Source organism: Echinops telfairi, unplaced genomic scaffold (genome assembly GCF_000313985.2).
Source record: "Echinops telfairi isolate 266 unplaced genomic scaffold, ASM31398v2 ScPeMD7_7469;HRSCAF=8507_1, whole genome shotgun sequence".
In the NCBI taxonomy this organism is placed as follows: domain Eukaryota; kingdom Metazoa; phylum Chordata; class Mammalia; order Afrosoricida; family Tenrecidae; genus Echinops; species Echinops telfairi.
Genome location: NW_022111373.1, coordinates 29,698,428 through 29,719,416, shown reverse-complemented (window position 1 = coordinate 29,719,416; position 20,989 = coordinate 29,698,428). Strand labels below are relative to the sequence as shown.

The window sequence follows — 20,989 nt, the reverse complement described above, 5'->3', positions numbered from 1 at the left end:
AATATTTTTAATACTAAAAATTAATGTAATTATTATTAATCCTAAGTATCACGATATATTTTCTCTGGAGTATGATAAGAAAATAATCAGTTAATCTTAATTCATTTGTATATGTTTAAATTGGCCACTGTATTTTAAAAAGCAGAAACTAAATTAATTTCCTTCAAACTTATATTTGATAAGTAGTTTAGTCTTTTCCAATGTTCCAATCTCTTCTGTTGAGCTCATTTTTGAGGCTTTGAAATTTTTTAAAAAGTAAATTCATGAAAGTTAGAGTTATAAATAAAGAAATTTGAGGAATTTTGTTCTTTTTTCTCCCAAATCATTTTATTAGGACATAGTGCAGACAACGTATCATTCAATAGTTTAGTTATATCAAGCCATGCTGCACAATTGCTTCCACAATAAGTTTCAAAACATTTTCTTCCTTCTTCTGCTGCTCATTAATATCAGCTCCCCATTTCCTCATCCCTCCTTGCCACACCCGGACAAACCCTCATTCTAATCTCTTCAGATTCACCTGACCCCGGTTTAATACTGAAATACTGAAAAACATAGAAAGATACATAGCAGAGAGTCAAGAACACTACTGACAATCACAAAATACAGCGTAGATAATCCCCACTGTAGAAAAAAGAAAGAAAAAACAAAATAACACCAGATTAAGCTCTAAATGTAGCCAAAGGGAGGTCAAATGACAAGACTTTAACTAATCAAGTGAGAGTTATCAGTTTCATCTACTATCATCATCTCTTCAATTCTCTCTGTTGAATAACCAGGCTATTCCTATCTATCGGTTATGATCATAGGGGAATCCCGGAGGTTTATTTTCTGTATAGATTATGTGAATATATTTTTGGCTCCCACTTTCATCCATAGCCTTCTGAAACCAGAATTTCACAAGCTTTGATAGCCTACTCTCCTTTGGATTTGGATTATATATTTTTCGTTCTGGATCACAGAGGCTGATGTGCTTCTTCCATGTGCTCTTAGTTGACATCTCACTTAGACAGCTGCTTGTTTGAAAACAAGCTTTAAAGGTCCCAGTTCTGATAGCTAAGTGCCATTCAATTTCTTCATCACACTTTGCTTTAGCACCCATATCTTCTACACTTCCTTCAGGCAAGTATCAATCAGGCCCATGCCTGTAATAACTCATTGCTCTAAGATTGGAGCTAGAATTAAGGGCAAGCCCCAAATCCATTCCTAAATCTCTTCTCTATCTGCTTCTGTTCACTGTAGAGATATATTTGTTATTTTATGGTAGAAAATCTTCTCTGTCGTCTCCCTGGAGCGCAAGGTCCTTCTGTTTATTATGTCCTTGATTTAGACCATGGCCATGTATTTAAAACAGAAATGCGAAAGGAGCATTAAGCAAGTGTAGGCTAACTACAAATCATGATTCGTGGATTATTGACTTGCACAGATCAAGTCCTTACATGAATGGAAACTATCTGCACAACAATGAGAATTGGTTAAGCAAATAATATGTCAGACACTTGCCTGCAGAATAATACACATCTTAATAAGTCAGGTAGGACACTGAAATAGTAAGTAAATGTTAGCTTGAGAATTCTATGCTCTTAGTGCTGCTTCGCACTCCTTGTAATTTTGACTTTAATTTGTCCTTCGAGTACAGGTGTGTTTGAGGTGGATCCCAGTTCATCTAATGGGGTTTCCATATCAAATCTCTCTGGGATGGCCTTTGGAGTATGTTGTGCATCTAGAAAATCCAGGGTTCAATGTCCTGGTATTCTTGTTCCCTATGGGGGTGTACAGAAACTTGCATCAATGTGCCCTCTTAGGAGCCTCGTACCAAGCATACTCTCCCTTTGGGATCCATAAAAGTACTGTTATTCAATATTTCTTCATCAGGAGGTTGATGCTCCCCATTTTTCTATCAACAGAAATGCCCTGTCTTCTCCAAGATGTGTATACTTACCTTACTCCCTCTTGACCTAGTTTTCCCATCAGTAATACTTATCACTCTGGTAGGAATTGCTGCTGGTTTGAGGGACCTCAACTGGTCATCTTCTTTTCCTACACTCTTGGAAATCTAATCCCAGCTGTAGTGAGGGTTCCTCTTTCAAAGTAGTTTTCAAGATAAACATATAGAGAAGATGGTGTGTGGTTTCTGGGCACTAGTGCGACTATCTACCTCGCAACCTGGCAGCCTTGCTGAGCAGTTTTCGTGACCTGAAAGGAAGAGTGCCTTCATCTTGGTGTTTATCCCGCCAGCAGTGGGCTCATAAGTATTTGAACTTTTGTCATTGACTCACTTCACGCAGCATAATGTTTTCCAGATCCCTCCATGTCATGAGATGTTTCGTGGTTACATCACTGTTTTTTAGGGATGCTTAGTATTCCATTGTGTGTCTATACCAATTTTTTTTATCCATTCTTCTACTGATGGGCATTTGGGCTGTTTCCAACTTCTTGCTATCATGAACTGTGCTGTAATGAACATGGGAGAGCATACATCTGTTAGTGATCCATCTCCTATTTCTTTGGGGTATGCAGCCAGCAATGGTATTGCTGGGTCATAAGGTATTTCTATTGCCAGTTGTCTTAGGCAGTGGTTGAACACATTTACAAACCCACTAGCATTGTATGAGATATCCTGTCTCTCCACACCCTCTCCAGCATTTCCTTTCTCTGTTTGTTTGTTTTTTAAAATTGAGCTATGATTGTGGATGTAAGCTGGTATCTCATCATTTTCTTTTTTTTTTAATCTTTTTTTTATCTCATCGTTTTCATTTGCGTTTCCATGATGCCTAGTGAATAAGCGCATTTCTCCATGTGCTTGTTAGCTATTTGGGTGTCATCCTTTGTGAATTGTCTATTCTGGCCCCCGGTCCACTTTTTAAGGGGGTTATTTGGTTTTTTCTTGCTATGGTGCTTCAGAATTCCATAGATTCTAGTAATTAGTCCTTTGTTCATTGTGTCATTGCTAAATGTCTTTTCTCAATCCGTAGGCTCTCACTTTACTCTTTTGATGTACACAAGTGTTTCATTCTTAATAGGCTCTGGTCGTCTACTATGTTTTCCATTGTGTGTGATCTCTTTGTTTTGTCTGGTAACCCATGTACTTCCTGCACTAAGGTTTGTCCCAATTTTCTTATTCATGATCCTGATAACTTTGGGTTTTACGTTTAGGTCTCTGATCCCCCTTGAGTCTGTTTTTGTGCGTGGGGTGAAGTTCGGGTCCTGTTTCATTCTCCTGCAGACAGCTGTCCAGTTTTGACAGCACCGTTTGTTGCAGAGGGCGTCCCCTCCCCATGTAATAGCTATTGGGTCTATATCGAAAATCAACTGTCTTTAGGCAGATGCTTTTATTTCTGGGCTTCCTGTCCTGTTACATCGGTGTATATTTCTATTATTCAAACAGTAGATAGAGGCTTTTCGACAACTGTGGCAGTGTTGTAGGTTTTGAGGTCAGGTAGCACAAGGCCACCTACTCTGATCTTCCTTTTAAGACATTCTTTGCTTCCCTCTGCACATGAAATTAGTAATTAGTTTTCCCATTTTTTAAAGAATGATGTAGGAATTCGGATTGGGATTGTGTTGAATTTTAGATTGCTTTCAGTAGTATTGACATTTTCATAATATTGAGTCTTCCTATCCTTGAACATGGAATGATCTTCCATTTTCTGAAGATCTCTTTTGTTTTTTTGTATCAACGCTCTGTGGTTTTCTTTATACAGATATTTTGTTATTTGTTTACTTTTATTCCTAGATACTTCAGCTTTTGTGAAGCTGTTGTGGATGGCAATGTTTTCTTGATGTAGGAATTTTATTCTTATAAACACAAGAGTATTTTCAGAAGTTCTTGTTTAGCTGCCTAGGCAGCAAATTTGTTTCTCTAATATCCTCATTTTGTACCTATTCTTGAAGGTCAGAGGTTCTAGAAAAAGTTGCCCAAGCCGTGTTTCCATTATTTTATGTGCCAGCAGCACAGGTCTGATGTGGTTGCCTGGGAACGCAGAGGCAGCCTCTTGTGTTAGTGTTCTTCTTATGGCTGCAGCTCCAGTTGTGCTGTCAATCGGCTATCTTGCAGACTTGGTATCAGCACCTTCTAGAGGACCTCTAAAGCTGCTTATCCACTTACGCTAAGGCTGTCTTGAAGGACTCTACTTTTTCTTTTCTTTTTTTCTGCTTTGTGCTAGGGTGTTCCTAGTGCTGTGGGAATTTGGGAATTTAAGTTTTTTCAGGACTGTGAATTTTTAATTTATTGTTATTAATAAAAATTACTTTTCCTTAAAATAACACATATTTCCTATAATATCCAAATTAAGTTACTTAGAAAATTTTGCTTTCAAAAGCCAAAATTCTACCATGCCCACCGCCATCTCTCCGAGAGCAGACGGCCTCATCTCTCTCCATTGGAGCAGCTGTTCGTGGCCATGTGGGCACCAACCCAATGCCTAGTTCGTTCACTGCTCATCCCAGACTCTTTTTGCTCTCAAGGTTGATATGACTATTAAATCTCTATCAGAATGAATTCGTTTTCATTAATTCCTAGGAATATTAGGACTGTTTAATTTGTATAAGCACTTGTTTATCATTAAATTCGTCACGGTAAGTCAGGCTAAGAAATGTTATAATCTATAAATACCATCTAGAAATAGGAAATCAAGTTTAAATACCCCATCTTCTCCATGCTTTATAGGCTCTTTTAGAGAAGATATTTATTGTAATTTGCCTTTTTAAAAGGCCTTATAGGAGCCCTGCTGGTGCTGATTGGTGAACAATAGCTGCTAAGTGCAGGGTCAGAGGTCACTCCACTGAAGAAAGATAAGGTTATTAACTGCTCCCATAGAGATTCACAGCTTTATAAAACTTGTATAGGATCACTATGAGTTGGAATTGACTCATTGGCAGTGGGCTTGCATTTTATGTTGTGTGTTTTCTTGTTATTCTTGTTGTCCTGCTTTTGTGAAGGCTTTGCTGATTTCTTTTTTTCAGTACATTTTTCTAATAGACTAATTTATAGTAAGTTCCCCCCACCCCCACTGAGTAATTAAAAAAACCCAGGTCAAGAATTAGTTTTTCTTGGAAGAAGAAGAAAGTGGGATTCTTATAGAGTTCCATAGAAATTGCTAGTCCTGACCTTCAATTGTTATTGGAAACTTACAGAGAACATTGTAGATGAGAGGCAAACTCTTAGAACAAAAAATGGCCAAAACACTCATTGGTCTTTGAGCCAGGTTAAAAAGTCTTTAAGGAATTATATTGACACGGTGGCTACTATGATGGGCTGAAACAATAATTACTATAATAATTAAGCAGTACTTACACAATAATTACTATAATAACAATTGTGAGGATGGTGGAGGACTGGGTAGTGCTTATAGGGTGTCTGCGATTCAGAAACTACTTGATGGCACCTAACAGCAATAATAAACTTCTTGGACAACGATTTGCCCTGCACCCAGAATCTCTCCTACTTCCACTAATGGAGACAAATTCTTCAATAAGTGTAGATGAGCTGCTACATAAAACACTTGAGATGCAAAGGCTATTGACCTGCCAGCTTCTCTTGAGAGATTGGTATTGAAGGCACCAGGTCATCGACTTTTGGAGGCTTTTTGAGAAATGCATCTTTGAATCTTAGAATTCTGATCCCCAAATGTCAAATAGCAAGATTGAGTCTCTGAGCAATTTAGGCAGAGATTCACTGAAGGATATTGCAATTGCAGTTAAGCAACAATCTACAAAATTTCAAATTGCTCCAAAGTACAGAAAATGAGGAAGACTTTTATGTAGGAAATGCTCTGGCAACAGTAACCATACGTCACACATTAGTAGCTACAAGTCATCCATCAGTTAATTTACAGATGTCCTATCCTGGAGCTAGCCTGTGAAAACATTTTGGGAAAATAGTTTTGCTTATCTTTCAAGGCTAGAGATGGGACAGCTTATGCAAAAACATTCTGTCTGAGAGCAGCTGCTATTCTTCCTCCCCTCTTCCTCATCCTATCTGAGTCAGTGCAGATTAACCCACTAACTCACAGAAATACTGTGAGCTTGGCTGGAATTCCTCTTATTTTTCAGTTCGGTTAATTCAGTACAAAATGGAGATTAGTCTGCACCCTTGCCAGAGCCTTTCCTATACCATGCACCAAGATTTGGGGATTTCTTTGACAGAGGACTGGATTTTATAAGTAAGATATATTTAGTGACTTTTAAGAGTTGTGTTGGTGGCGTTATAGGAGCAAAAAACAGGTGGAGTGTGTTGAGGGATGGGTGAGAAATGATGAAATGACAACTTAAGGAAGGCTTAGAACCAATAGAGCAGTGATTCTCAACCCTTTAATACAGTTCCTTGTGTTGTGGTGACTGCCCCCCCCCACCATAAAATAATTTTCATTGCTACTTCATAACTGTAATTTTGCTACTGTTATGAATTGGATGACTCCTGTGCAAGGGTTGTTCGACCCCCAAAGAGGTCTTGACCCACAGGTTGAAAACCACTGCTTGTGCTGTTTTGGTTCTAATAAATAGTCGAGGTGTGAACTTGATTATAAGTTGAGAGGAGGCAAGTAAGGAAACTACATTATCTGTGCAGTAGAACTGTCCTTTAGAAACATTAGCACAGCAAAACTCATTCCTCCCAAAGAGAAAAGATATTGGAGAGGAAATGGGAACTTTCGGAGAAGGGAACAAATTTAGCCCTTAAGGAAAGATAAGATGGTTTGGAGTAGATGTTAAGAGGCATGGGGACCAATACTGGGTGACATGGTGTGGTAGCCTGGTTCTCACAAAGCAATAAGATCTTAGACTAAAAAGTTTCTGGACAAGCTCCAGATAGGTAAATGTGAGTGAGGCAACTGGAGATATCAGTGGTGAGATAATGACCCAATAGAAAAAGGCAGTCTTTTGATAGCGGGGCACCATCAGCTTTCTTCACCACATTTGCTTATGCACCCATTCGCCTTTGGAGATCATATTGGGTAGGTGAGCACACAATGATATGATTTTTTGTTCTTTGATGCCTGATAACTGATCCCTTCGGCACCTCGTGATCACACAGGCTGGTGTGCTTCTTCCATGTGGGCTTTGTTGCTTCTAAGATAGATGGCTGCTTGTTTACTCTCACGTCTTTAAGACCCTAGATGCTATATCTTTTGATAGCCAGGCTCCATCAGCTTTCTTCACTACATTTGCTTATGCATCCGCTTTGTATTCAGCAATCATGTTTGGAAGGTGAGCATCATGGAATGCCAGTTTAATAGAACAAAGTAGGACTAGCGGTGAGAATAGTGATACTGGGAGTGTGGAGGGAGGGTGGGGTAGAAAGGGGGAACTGATTACAGGGCTCTACATATAACCTCCTCCCTGGGGGATGGACAACAGAAAAGTGGGTGAAGGGAGATGTCAGAGAGTGTAAGATATGACAAAAAATGATTTATAAATTATCAAGGGTTCATGAGGGAGGGGTGAAAAATGAGCCGATGCCAGGGGCTTACGTGGAGGGCAAATGTTTTGAGAGTGATGAGGGTAATGAATATACAAATGTGCTTTATACAATTGAGGTATGTATGACTTGTGATAAGAGTTGTATGAGCCCCCAATAAAATGATAAATAAAACGGCAAAATGATTCAAAAAGGAAAAAGAAAAAGGCCGTCTTCAGGTAAGTGAGCACAGCAGGGGGCTTGAGAAGAGACCATTGAGTGTCTGGAGAGCTGTGTGAGTTGATAGTAGAAGCTGCGCTCTGACTCATGGGAGGAAGACCAGTCCTGAAAAGATAAGTGGCCAGGTATACCCAAGTTATGCATTAATATTGACATTTCTGTACCAGGTACCCGGGAATGGCCTTTTCCACATTTATGCTTCTGTTGCTCTCAGTGGGGTGAAAACGCCTCTCTTGGAATCGTGCTTATAATCTGTGGTGCAGATTCTTTTGACGCTCTGGAGCGTTGGCGATACTTAGCCCTTTTGGGGGTGGCTTTGCATTTTTGCAAACTGCCAAGTCATTTAGAGCCAAGTTTGGTGGAGAAAAGCAGATGATCAAGCAGTGAAGTAACATTTTTGGTAGAAACTGAAATGTGGATTGAAAGCACTACCCTGGCTTTCTTATAAGACCCTGATCAGTTTCCAAAGAAAGGGAGGACAACAGCTTTAAAAAGTATCTCATCTCAAAGTAACCAGTTTGGAGGGCCCATTCTTTTAGATATAAATGTCTTAATAGACTGTAGGTCACTGTCCACTAGAGTAGTCCCTAAATACTCACCGAGGTAAACTTTAGGAAGTATCTATCATTATATCTATGAAAACCTTTGTATGTCCACATAACTGAAGTCCTTTATACCAAGATGACGTTGCAAGTGTTGAGACTGACCGAGTATAGTTCTATAGTCAACTGGCCCTGGTTTACTTATCTTCTGTTTCTTTCCTTGTCTACCAGGAAAATAGAATTCATCACCTGCTAGAGCATCTGTCATTCCGAGATCTAAAGTGAAAGCTTATAATAAAGGCACGCTTAAAGGATTATATTATTATAACTCAATTTGTCAAAATTTTCATAGTTATGATGAGATAATCTGTTGGTTGTTCACCCTCTTGAGGGATGAGACAGAAGTGACAAGTTTTATCACCAAAACCTATACTTGCAAAGTAGTCCTGGTGGAGGAAACATCATTGAAACATGGCCTGGGGAGTCACTACAAACTACAGAATAACTAGCCTGTAATGGGAATTTGCAACAATTTGAAGTGTCGGAAACTACTCTCTTGACATTGAAGAGGAGGGCCCTTAGTGCCCAAGCATGTGGCATACTTGCTCGGGCAACCCTCCGTACCCTTTGTCTTTGTGATTTGCTTTGCTTGAGCATGCACTGCAACTTTGAGATTGCCTTCTTTTCATGTTTCTTACTTATAGAAATGGAAAGAATATGCAGTCTTTCTCAGTGGGGAAGCGCTATGGACATTTTGAGCAATCAGGCCTTCCTGGTGCGTGGGGATCTCCCAACATGGCAGGAGGGCTGCCACTCTCCTCTCCTGGCCCTCCAGGCCCATTGCCTCCACAAGGCAGTCTTCTGAATGCCTCTGGTGTCTGCAGACTGCCAACGACTGCACTTGATTACGGAAAAGCCGCATTCTTTAGTGTTTCTGTGTTTTTGCCTATTGTCTTTTTGTTGTTCATAAGAAGAAGGACTCTTCATTAAAGAAATATTGATGATAAAATAATAATCCATGGGAAGGCTAACGGGGGCTAGAAGAAGAGAGAGAAAATAGAGGGATGATGAGGAAACTATACGACATGTTTTTGCCACATTCCTTTGTAGTCTCTTGTGTGTTCTTATTTTTATTTTCTTAAACCAAGAATGAGATAGCCTGTAAGAATACTAGTATTGTTACTTTTAGGTTACCACAGATTGTGGAGAAACTCAAATCGATTTCGCCGAGTCAGTCGTTAGAAGAATGTAATGGTTTAAATCTAGGCCCTGAAAGAGCAGAGCGAGCAAGTACGTCTTTGACTGCATTGCATTCCTGATAGACGCAGACTCCTTCTTTTAAAATGGTGTTTAGTCACGTGACTGTCCAGAAGGGCAGACTCCAAATTAATTTCATCTCCCATATAGCGAATTGGTATTTTAATTTTTACAAAGCGTAGTTCTGTTTTTGTGCCAACGCTATTTTCCAAAAACCGTGTACCTGGCTAGCATTTACGAAGCAGAACCTTTAGCATGCCAGGATTGCTAAAAGTCACCTCTTGTGTAATTTTAACATCTGCACATTCATGCCATACTGAAGTTGCCTTTCTACTTTATTTTCCAGTTGTTCATGGTGGACAATGGAGCAGATGACTGGAGAATAGCCATGACCTATGAGCGTATTTTCTTCATCTGCTTGGAGATACTGGTGTGTGCTATTCATCCCATACCTGGGAATTACACGTTCACATGGACGGCCCGGCTTGCCTTCTCCTATGCCCCCTCCACAACCACGGCTGATGTGGATATTATTTTATCTATACCAATGTTCTTAAGACTCTATCTGATTGCCAGAGTCATGCTGTTACATAGCAAACTTTTCACTGATGCCTCCTCTAGAAGCATTGGAGCACTTAATAAGATAAACTTCAATACGCGTTTTGTTATGAAGACTTTAATGACTATATGCCCGGGAACTGTACTCTTGGTTTTTAGTATCTCATTATGGATAATTGCCGCATGGACTGTCCGAGCTTGTGAAAGGTAAGTTTGTTTCTTTTCCTGAGAACACAATTTGCCATGTGGTGATTTCAAGCAGATAGTGCCTCATTCTTGAAAACTTGGCTTCTATAATGGGCTTTTTAAAGACCGTGACAAACTTTTCTTTTGGCTTTTGTAGACAGAAATAGCTTCCTGATTGTGTGCTTTTCTTTCTAATTTGACCATTTTTCAGTTGAGGGCTACCTTTATTACTGTGTCAGAATTTGGAGATCTATAATTACTGCAGGTGATTTCCATTGAAAATGTTTGTTGAATGGCAATCTTGAATATTTTCTGTGGTAGATTGGTTATGGTAGAGAGAGAAATTCAGTGGAAAAGTGTTGATGCAACGTGTCTGAACATTGGGGAATATCTCAGAGTGTTTTGTGAATTTTAGTGCCTATTTATAATAAGTGCTTCCATAACTATCTGGCAAGGATAGACAAATTTTATTGTATTAAACTCTTAAAATATAGTGAGCAATGGCAATGCTTTATTGTCTGAAGAGTGTAGGTAGCCTAGAGCTTGACATATATCCTCAGGAGTTAGGAGATGCACAATGAGTCAAAGTTATAATCAGTAATAGTATCAATACTGTTAATCAGTGATAGTGCCTGTAGTTCTCATCAGTTATAGCTTCAGTGATGTTAAACTTGGGCTTTAGATAAACCAGCAAAAACAGAGGAACTCCATTATAATCAGAGGTGGAAAAAAATCTTATTCACCTTGGTTAAGAAAATTCATGTTGACATTTGCAGGCATGGAATGGCACAGAAGTTTCTGGGATTGTTAATTATCTAAATGTTGCTCTTTATAGGAACCAGGTTTTTAAATTCTTCTGTTTTTCTACTATATTTGTTTTTTAACATCCACATAATTCAAAGAGCAAATATATATGTGTGTTTGAGTGTGGGTATACATACATATACATGAGAGGTATTACAAAGAACAGAGCCTCAAGCCTCCCTGCCCCTCTATTCCCAATTCTATTTTCCTGAATAAATCACTTTAAATTATTCTGTTCCTTTGGTAATCACTTTCCATATTTTGAGGTAATAGTGCTTATATGCTATATCTGGATTTTCAGTTTTTAACTATTTATTGATTTCCAGTGTGAAAGCTAAATTTCTACTTCATCTCATGTATGTGCTCATGTTCCTTTTTCTACCCCCTCAAATAACTTGTATCTCCATCATTCCAGTAAGTTATCTAAATCTCAATGATGTCTATTTAGTGTGTATATTATTATGACTTTGTAAATAGCACATGTAGTCAAGTATTATAAGATTATAATAATCCTGCCTTTTATACATATCTTTTATTTTTCTCTAGAATTAATAATTTTCTCATTTTTGCTTAATCACTTAGGTTTTATTTTTCTATATATGAAAACTCAAATTCAGTGCTATACTACTTCATTCTAAAAAAATGATATGATGTCACAAATACTAATTATTGTAATAATGTGGCTAAAATGATGTAAGATTCTACAAAAATTAGTGACTACAAAAACCACAGTCATGAAAGCAATGATGTATGCTTAGGAATCTGTGCTCGCTGGGAATTACTACCAAAAAGTAGTAATTTGAACAAAACAAGGGGACAACGTATGATTTCAAATCGGGAATGATATGCAACAAAATGGTATCTTTTCTCCACACTTGTTCAATCTTTATGCTGAGCAAGTAATCTGAGATGCTACACTGTATGATGGCATCTTGGTTGGAAAGGCTCAACAAGATGCAAAATATAGATGATGCAACCTTGGTTCCTAACAGTGAAGAGGAGTGAAAATCCTTGCTGATGAAGATGAAGACTACCACCTTCAGTGTGGATTATACCTCATCAGGAAGAGAGCAGAGACCCTCACAACTAGACCAAAGAGCAACATTGTGATAAACATTTAAAGCAAAACAAAAACAAACTCACTGTCATGGAGTCCTTGCCGACTCATAGTGACCCTACAGGACAGGGTAGAATTGCCCCTGTGGATTTCTGAAACTGTAACTCTTTATAGGAACAGGAAGCCTGTCTTTCTCTTGAGGAGCCGCTGGTGGTTTTGAATCGCTAACCTTGGAGTTAGCAGCCCACTACGTAGTCACTGTCCAACCAGGGCTCCTCGTGTCTGTCAGTTTGTCATACTGTTTCGGCTTGTACCTTTTGCTGCTTGAAGAAATACCACTGGTCTTTCAAATGACAGCAGGGTCACTGGTTTCAGAGGAGCTTCTACTCTAAGGACAGGCTCTGTAAAAGAAATCAGCTCTCCCCTTTGGATACTGACAGCCTTGTGAACAGAAGCAGAACCGTGCCAGAGGGGGTGCCAGATGCTGAGCTCTTCAGGCTCTCAAACTGTGTCCGAGGAAGAGCTTCCTTCTCAAAGGAGTCAACCCTACTGACATAGATGGAGTAAAGCCTGCACAGGAAAAGCCTTCGAGACCCTCATGTGCTGGTGGAGCATGTTTCAAATGAAGAAGAAGCAGCTGCAAAATTCTACCAATAATTGGAACTTGAGTTGTATGAAATGTGAAGCTAGAAAAAAATTGGAATTCATAAAAAATGAAATGGAATGCTGAAATGGACTGGTGTTGGCCATTTTTAATCAGAAAATCACTTGATTTACTGTATTGGGAATGACATAATCAAGAGGAATGGCATTGCATTTATTGTCAAAAAGGACTTTCCAAAATCTATCATGAAGTACACACAGTGCTGTCCATGATACAATAATGCCTATCCACATTCAAGGAAATCCCGTCAATACTACTATCTTTCAAATTTGTGCACCAAACACTAAAGCTAGGGATGAAGAAATTGAAAAATCCTATCAACATCTTCAGTCGGATGACCAAATATGCAGTCAAAATGCATGTATTAGTTATTTGAATTCAGAAGCTGGAAACAAAGAGGAACAGTAGTTGGAAAATAATGGTCTTCATGAGAGAAGCAAAGCTGGAGAGTGCATGATAGAATTTTTCAAGACCAACAATTTCTTCATAGCAAATACCTTTTCAAACACAAAGGGCAACTATACACATGGATTTCTCCAAATGGAACAGTCATCAAATTGACTACATTTGTGGGACAAGTTCACCACCAACTGTTCATAAATAAGTATAGGTTGTAGCTGATGAAAATTAAACAAATACACAGGAGCCAAAATATGACCATGAGTGTGTCCAATGAGAATTTCAAGAACATCGCAAGAACAGATTTACTGCATTGAATACAAATGACAGACGGGCTGTGGGAGGACATCAAGAATATTCATAAAGAATAGAGTCATTTAAAAGATAGGAAAGAAATAAAAATTCATAATAGATGTCAGCAGAGATCTGAAACTTGTTCTTCATCATAGAGTAGCATAGGCAAGCTAATGGAACAAATGATGGAGTCCAAGGGCTGAATTGAAAATGTCAAAGGTCAGCTCAAGCAGACAAAACCAAGTATTATAATGGAACGTTCAAAAACCGAGAGTTAGAAAACCAAAAAGAGAAGGGCACACACAACATATCTTAAACTGAAAGAACTGAGGGGAAAAAATTCGAGCCTCAAGTTTTAATTTTGAAAGATTTTATGGGCAAAATATTGAAAGATGAGAAAAGTATCAAGAGAAGATGGAAAGAATACAGATTAACAGTACCAAAAAGAACTAGCTGCCATTCTACCATTTGAGGAGGGACCATATAAGAAAGACATTCAAGCTGCACTGAAAGCATTAACCAAAAACAAGGATCCAGGCATCGTTGGAATGCTCATGGAAATGTTTTGACAAGCTGATGAAGCACTGGAAGCACTTACTCCTCCACACCAGGGAATTTGGAAGACATCTCTGTGGCCAACTAAAAGATCCACATTTCTACCCATATCAAAGAAAGATGACACAACAGAATGCTCAATAACAGGATAATATCATTAATATCACATACAAGTAAAATTTTGCCGAAGATCATCCATCTGGTTGCAGCAGTACATTGACAGGGAACTGCTAGAGGTCCAGGCTGGATTCAGAAGAAGACATGGAACAAGAGATATCATTGCTGATGTCAGATCCATCTTGGCGGAAAGCATAAAACACCAGAAGGATGTTTATTGTTTGATTAGTGGTGCTTCTGTATTAATACTCCAATTTTCTTATTTTCTTTTTATATAATTTTTCATCTCTGGATTTGGTGTACTTTATGGGTCATCCAAAATTTCTATTGAAATTTTATTTCTATGAAATTATATAATAATTTCTAGTATTACAATCTCTGAATGCTCATTAAAAACCCTTTTTATTGTTATTTGAGTGAAGGTTTACAAAGCAAATGTCTTAGCTAATCAACAGCTCATGCAGACTTTGTTTCATGCCATGGGTTGCAGTTCCCACACTGCAGCGGCACATCTCACTTCATCCCTGTGTTTCCTCTTTTCGCTGCTTTCTTCCAGAGCTTCTCTGAACTTTGTCCTCAGGCAAATGCTGCCCCTTTGATCATAAACAATTGATTTTCTAAAGTATGGTCCTTCACCGGTATCACTGTCCCCCTTAAAACATTCTCTATTGTTTGGCTGAAAATTGAATGCTAATTTTTAAGAAAACAGCATCATGCTTTCGTTTTACACATGTACCATGTTGTCCCTCTGTAACTGTTTAATGATGTGTCCCCCTTATATTTTTCCTTCCAAACTATGCATATTGGTTTCAGTTTTGGTTTCTATTGTAGAGTTTTTCTTAAATGTCTAGCTATCCTTGCTATCCTTAGTTGAGACTGGAGCACTAAAGAGCTGATTGAAGCATTTCTTCAAAACTGGGTTCTGTTGGCTGTGGGCTTCACTAATGGGAGATTGTGAGGACATGGAACACTGATTTCAGTATTTTTACATATTGTATGTTTTTCTTGGACCATCTGCTTGACAGAAAAGGAAGCTTTATAACTGTCATGAAGGGGCTCTAGTGACTTCATTTGGGGAATTGAAAGACAAAGGAAGCAGAGGTTTCAGCAATTAATAAGGCGCTCCTTTTGCGGTGTAAACCGTTAACAAGTGGGGCTGCTTACTCAAGGGCGGGAGGTTGGGGTCCAGCTAGAGATGCCTTGGAAGAAAGACCTAGTGATCCATTTCTGGGAGGGAAAAAAAGCCATTGAACTCCCTATGGAACACAGGGCTTCTACTCTGACACACCTGAGTTGGAATGGACTGCAAGACAGTCGATTTACTTTACCGGTTATTATTTAAGCATTCACTTGTTATTTAGTTTCAGGACAGCAGCCCTGCTGTTCACCTGGGTTTGGTGTCCTGCAGTCACAGACCTTCTGTTTTACCCTCTCAGTCAGGATATTTGCTGACTGTTAGCTTGAGAAAGGGCATTCACCAAGCCATCCAGTGGACGATGGAACCAAGGATTAAAACAGCTTTTATGCAGTCTTTGAACCTGCTGCCCCGTTTTGAAGCTCTATTATTAGCCTTGCTTTCAAGGAGGTACTCAAAAGCTCCCTGACACTTGCTCAGATGCAAACAATTCTTGAGTCTTTGGTGAGGGAGTTGGGTCCCATTCAAAATGGTCTTCCACTTAAGTATTCTCTGTTGCTCTAGCGTTCAGCTTCCTCAAGTCCATTATCAATTGCCAGTCTACCTTCTGGATTCGTTGTGTTACTATTTTGTCACTTATGCTTGTTGCCCTTATGCAGTTTATGGTTTTGTTTGTTGTTTTAAAATTATTTGTACTCATTGTAGGTAGTCTGAGAGCCCTGGGGAGATGGTGGTGTATGTTGGGCTGGTAACCACAAAAGCAGCAGTTTGAAACCACTTGGGAGGAACATGAAGGTTTTTAATCTCATCAAAAGTGACAGCCTGGGAAACCCACACACAGAGGGCATTCTGCTCTGTCCTGTAGGGTTACTTGCTATGAGTCAGAATCAACCAGATGACAATGAGTTTGATTCTTTTGCGTTAGGGAATCTGGAGGGGTTGTTGAAGCTAGCCGGTTAATTGACTTCGTCAGCTTTAATTGGACATTCTGTGGTGGCTGGATAATTTTTAAAAAAATCATATTTCTGAAGCCCTATGCTGAGAATTTCACTACAAAAGCATGGCATTTTAAGCTTAATGATTTCTTTTTAAAGAAAGGTATAGTCCTTATGGCAATGCTTTGTTTCCTAGCAATCATGATATTTAGAGGCTTATGATATTTTCTGAAGCAGATGTCCCTTTAACTTTGAGAACAAATATGGAAGACTTCAGTAGATCTAATTATTTAGTTTATAAAGATTGCCCTAAATTTACAACTTGCAAAAGAAGGTAACAGTGGTGATAGAAACAGTCATCTATATAGGTGGTCTCTCAGGCTTCTGCTTTCCAAGAGTTGATTAAAATAGTCTCAAAATTGGTCCCATTCCAGAATTTTCAAAAATGGTCCATCTAACCTGTTTAAATCCATTTTCATTAAATACAGAAAGCCTTTGGCAAGCTGGGACAAAGCTGAGCAGCCCAAATTATGTGTGGGTTTTGGCATGCATAGACTTATATGATGGACTGTTCCTATTTTCATAAAAGGCAAGAAAAGGAAAACTGTTCATTACATATAAAAAATGAATGTCGGTAGCCAGCAGATGCATACAGAGTACACATCGGTGAGACCCTTTGATTTAGTCCTACTTGAAAATTTAGGGTTCAGTTCAAAAACTACCTGACTTGACTTACTTTTGACTCATTATTTTATTTTATTTTAGTTTTCAATCTGGAAACGAAATGGCTGGATCAGCCCACTCTACAAAAGATAACATTTTTCTGAAAAAAAAAAAATTTTTTTAGCCCGTCCTGTAGAAAATCTCCATACTGTTTTATCACTATACTTCTGATTTGGCTGTACAAAATCTCCAGATTGTGGTTATTTGATACAAAGATGTGAAAAACATTTTGTTTTGTTTTTCACAAAGAAAACATATTTTATAATTTTTAGGATGTTAAACATGCCATCACTAGGATTCCTGATGGTGTCGTGGTTATGAGTTGGGCTACTAACCTACTAACCGCAAGGTCACCAGTTCAAAACCACCGGCTGCTCCTAGGGAGAAACACTGGGCCTCCTAATCCCCTAAAGAGTTACAATCTCAGAACTCACAGGGCCAGTTCTCTCCTGTCCTAGAAGGTCCCCGTGAGTCAGCAAGGACTCCATGGCAGTGAGTGTGGTTTTTTGTTTTTGTTGGTTGATCAGAATGTACTCAATGGCATTGTGATCACTAGCTTTTGAAAATTACCTGGCTATTTATTTTCTGGCTGCTTATCCCTTGCCCCCACTTTGTTCTGTAGAGGTTGTCATACTCTATACCACACAAAACTTCCCCACTTCTCTGACTTGGTATTTGAATTTGAATAAACCTCATCTGTCAGTCTTTGTTCCAAGCACCCACTTCACATGAAAAGTGATGTGCCCTGATGGCCAATCTTCTTGTCGGAAATTAGAAAACACCTAAAAGAAAGACCTTCTGTGAGCAGCACAGGCCTGTGGGGAGTTTGCATGGCAAACGCATCCTTCCTCCCCTTCCATGGGTCTCATTTCCTGATCTTGTCAGCGGGGCTGGAAACAGTCTCTCTGAAAGGGGAACCCTTCCTAGTGGAGTCATCTATTATGTATACCCGACTTTATCTGAAGATCAACTTTTAATATTCTTTTTATTGATGTTTGACTTTCTTTCAGGGTGAGTGACATGAGGAAGCATAGTGCATAATAAAAATGAGTTCAGGTCATGTGGTAGTGTTTCTGTGGCCTACATTTGACCAACCAGGGGTCTGTAACCCACTTTCTCATTGGTTTTAGATCGGCCTTGTATTGAGTTCCGACTTCAGGCCCAAGAATACACTATTGTGATTCTGGCTGGAAGTGTGGCTTGGCCCTGTTGCCTGATGGCACGTTTACTGGGTCATAGACCAACAAGTTTAATGAGACAGTTTTAGGAGAATTTTCATGAATATATATTCATGAACATTTTAAAGATGGCAAAGACACATGTCCCACCAAACTTATGTCACACTGGACACTGTTCCTGAAGACAGTGACTGGCTGCTTTTGTGAGGGCTCAGAGTGGGTCAGAGCTGCATTAAGCAACGATAAAGACGGTTTTTGTTTGCTTGCTTTTTTACTACAAGCATTCTTAGAGTGTGCATCGGGACCCCCCAAGAGGAAGAGAACACATTTATTTGGCCCTGTTTTTAGGGCGCCGGAAGTCTCAGAGGTGGAAAGGGATTTCAGCTTCCTTCATTGTTTGAGAATGTGTTTCTTTGTTCAACAGATTCGTTCCTTTTTTGATATGCATCTCATCATAGCCTGGGTGGCCATGAGATGGAGACAAAAGGGAGGTTAAAAGTGAGCTTGGAATTTTGGTGACCTTGTTTCCAAGCAGAAAAATAAGCATTGTAATACTATCTAACCAATTGCTGCTAGGTTCTATTTTTGCCACTGGAATCCATTCTTTTATTTAAGACTCAGTGGCCAAATGAACTTATTGTTCTTATTTAAATATGCATTAAGTTATAGGCCTCAGTGAAGAGGGAAAATTTCTGAAAATTATTTGTGAGTGGCTTATTCTTTACGAAAGTCAGAAAATTGTAGAAGCAAACAATGGGACTTGTTTTGAAAAGCTATTAATTTAAACTGCATTAACATAGATTCTTAATCCATTAAAATGATTAAGAATAAATTATTTTCTTTTCATCACTAAAAATTAACAGATGAAAATAAATTTGGCATGTAATACTTAAATGATCAAAAACAACCTGAGCAATACAGTTAGTTTCACTTGTGATTTTCAATTTTCATATTCAATGTTTGAAAAGTACATTTTACTTCTTCCATTAGAACAATCCAGCTAGACTTTGGCTTTTTTTTTTTAACTCCATCACTATTAGTCTTCTATATTGTGTTTCATTTTTTTTATTGCATGGGTTGTGATTTATAACCTTATTACATGGTATCTTCTAAAACACAATAGTCAAATCAGGTCCTATAATAAAACTACACATACTATAATCTTCATATAGGATAGCTATAATCACACAAAGAAGACTGTGCTTCGAGGACAAGGTCATGTCCTCCGCAGAACCGACTTAGCGGCAGTCAGTTTTGGTACTCCTCGTTTACTAACTCGGTATCCAACATTTTGCATTTATGAAAAACAGTAAATAAAATCCATTTTGCACATTAATGCATACATCTGACATTAATGGGCACTGAAGTAAGTGTTGGGAGGAATACTGGTTAGTTGCGTGTCAATTTGGATGAGCACTGATTGTTATTGGTTTGACAGTTGTATAAATTGCAAAAACATAAGTTAGCCTTTGTGTAATTATATAATTTGACAGTTATATAATGATATAGCCTCCATATTGTGATTTGATATGGTTATCCTCCATTTTTGCATAATACCAATTTTCACATAACTAACTGCCTAGTCCTTCGGGAGAAAGATAGGGCTTTCTACTCCATGCAAGAGTTCCAGTCTTGGGAGCCTCCAAGGTAGTTCTTCTCTGTCTTATAGTTATGTCTCCATGAGTCACAGTGGACTCGATGGCAGTGAGTGAGTGGCCTAGTCCTTGGAACGTAACCATGTAGATAAGGAAGGAGCGGCTACATACGATTGATGTAGGAAAACCACATTTTAGAGTCCAAGCTCACTCTCTTGGCCTGCCATCCAGGAATCCAGGATTTTATTTTAGATTTCTAGATTTTCTAAGAGAAAATCATTAAGGAGGAATCATTTCCTGTTGATTTACCGAAATTTGAAACATGTTACCTGTGATCAAGTTTCTTCAGTATTTGCAAAAGTTGCCATAAAATATGCATCACGGTGCTGGGGAAACATCCTGCTGACATCTTGACTTATTAAAGTATACAGGATAATTAGATTATTTTATACTACTTCAAGTTTCAGCTGTTGCTAAGTAAACTCTAAGCATCGCATCAATGGATTTGTAATTTGTGGTCGATGGTAATGTAATACTTTGTAAACTTATACTTCCAGAGTCTGATTCATGCATTCAGATATAGCATTTGCAGGCTTATAAATGAGTCACAACTCGAAATGGGTCCTTTCAAGTAACAGGCGGCTGTTTGAAAGCGTTCATCATGCATCTGTGGCTTCCAAAGCGTCAATGCTCAGGAGAACGTTTGGCAAATAAATTAGCCATTAAAGTTTCATGGAAAGAAAAGCCAATACTCCTTCAAGCTCAATTTTCTCTTCATCCCTATGTAGATAGTAATTTGGTTTTTGGTCTGACTCCTCAGAGTATATTGAGGATTTATGTTTGTTGGCAAATGCTTTGAGATCCTGGCCTGAATAGTGCAGTTTGAAAATACCGCCGGTGATTGTATTCAAGCCAAAAGACAAGAAGCTGAACAGCTGAGGAATGCAACCTCACTGATCTAGTCAGTTCCCCTGCAGCCCTTCCTATGCTGCCATCCATCTTCATGGACACATTTCATGGGCCATGGCCCTGCACTGGATCCCTGATGGCACTGTGTTTAAGCACTTGGCTGCTAACCAAAATATCAGTGGTTCAAACCCACCAGCTTCTTCATGGAAGTGCTCCCACAAAGATCTACAACTTTGTATATTGGCCAGATCTACTCCATTCTATAGGGGACCGAATCTCCCTGGTAATGTGTGTGTGTGTGTGTACATGTTTTAAATCATTTTATTGGGGGTTCGTACAACTCTTATCACAATCCATACACACATCAATTATGTAAAGCGCATTTGTACATCATTCTCAAAACATTTTCTCTCCACTTAAATCCCCGACATTAGGTCCTCATTTT

General features: G+C 38.8%; 1 protein-coding gene across 1 annotated transcript in view; it reads left to right on the top strand.

Annotated features, from left to right (window-relative positions):
- KCNN2 (potassium calcium-activated channel subfamily N member 2) overlaps positions 1-20,989 on the top strand; it is a 197,710-nt gene that overhangs the window by 51,160 nt on the left and 125,561 nt on the right. Inside the window, exon 4 of the mRNA XM_030888905.2 lies at positions 9,782-10,200. Coding sequence (XP_030744765.1) covers positions 9,782-10,200 — 419 coding nt within the window. The remainder of the gene's footprint in view (positions 1-9,781; positions 10,201-20,989) is intronic.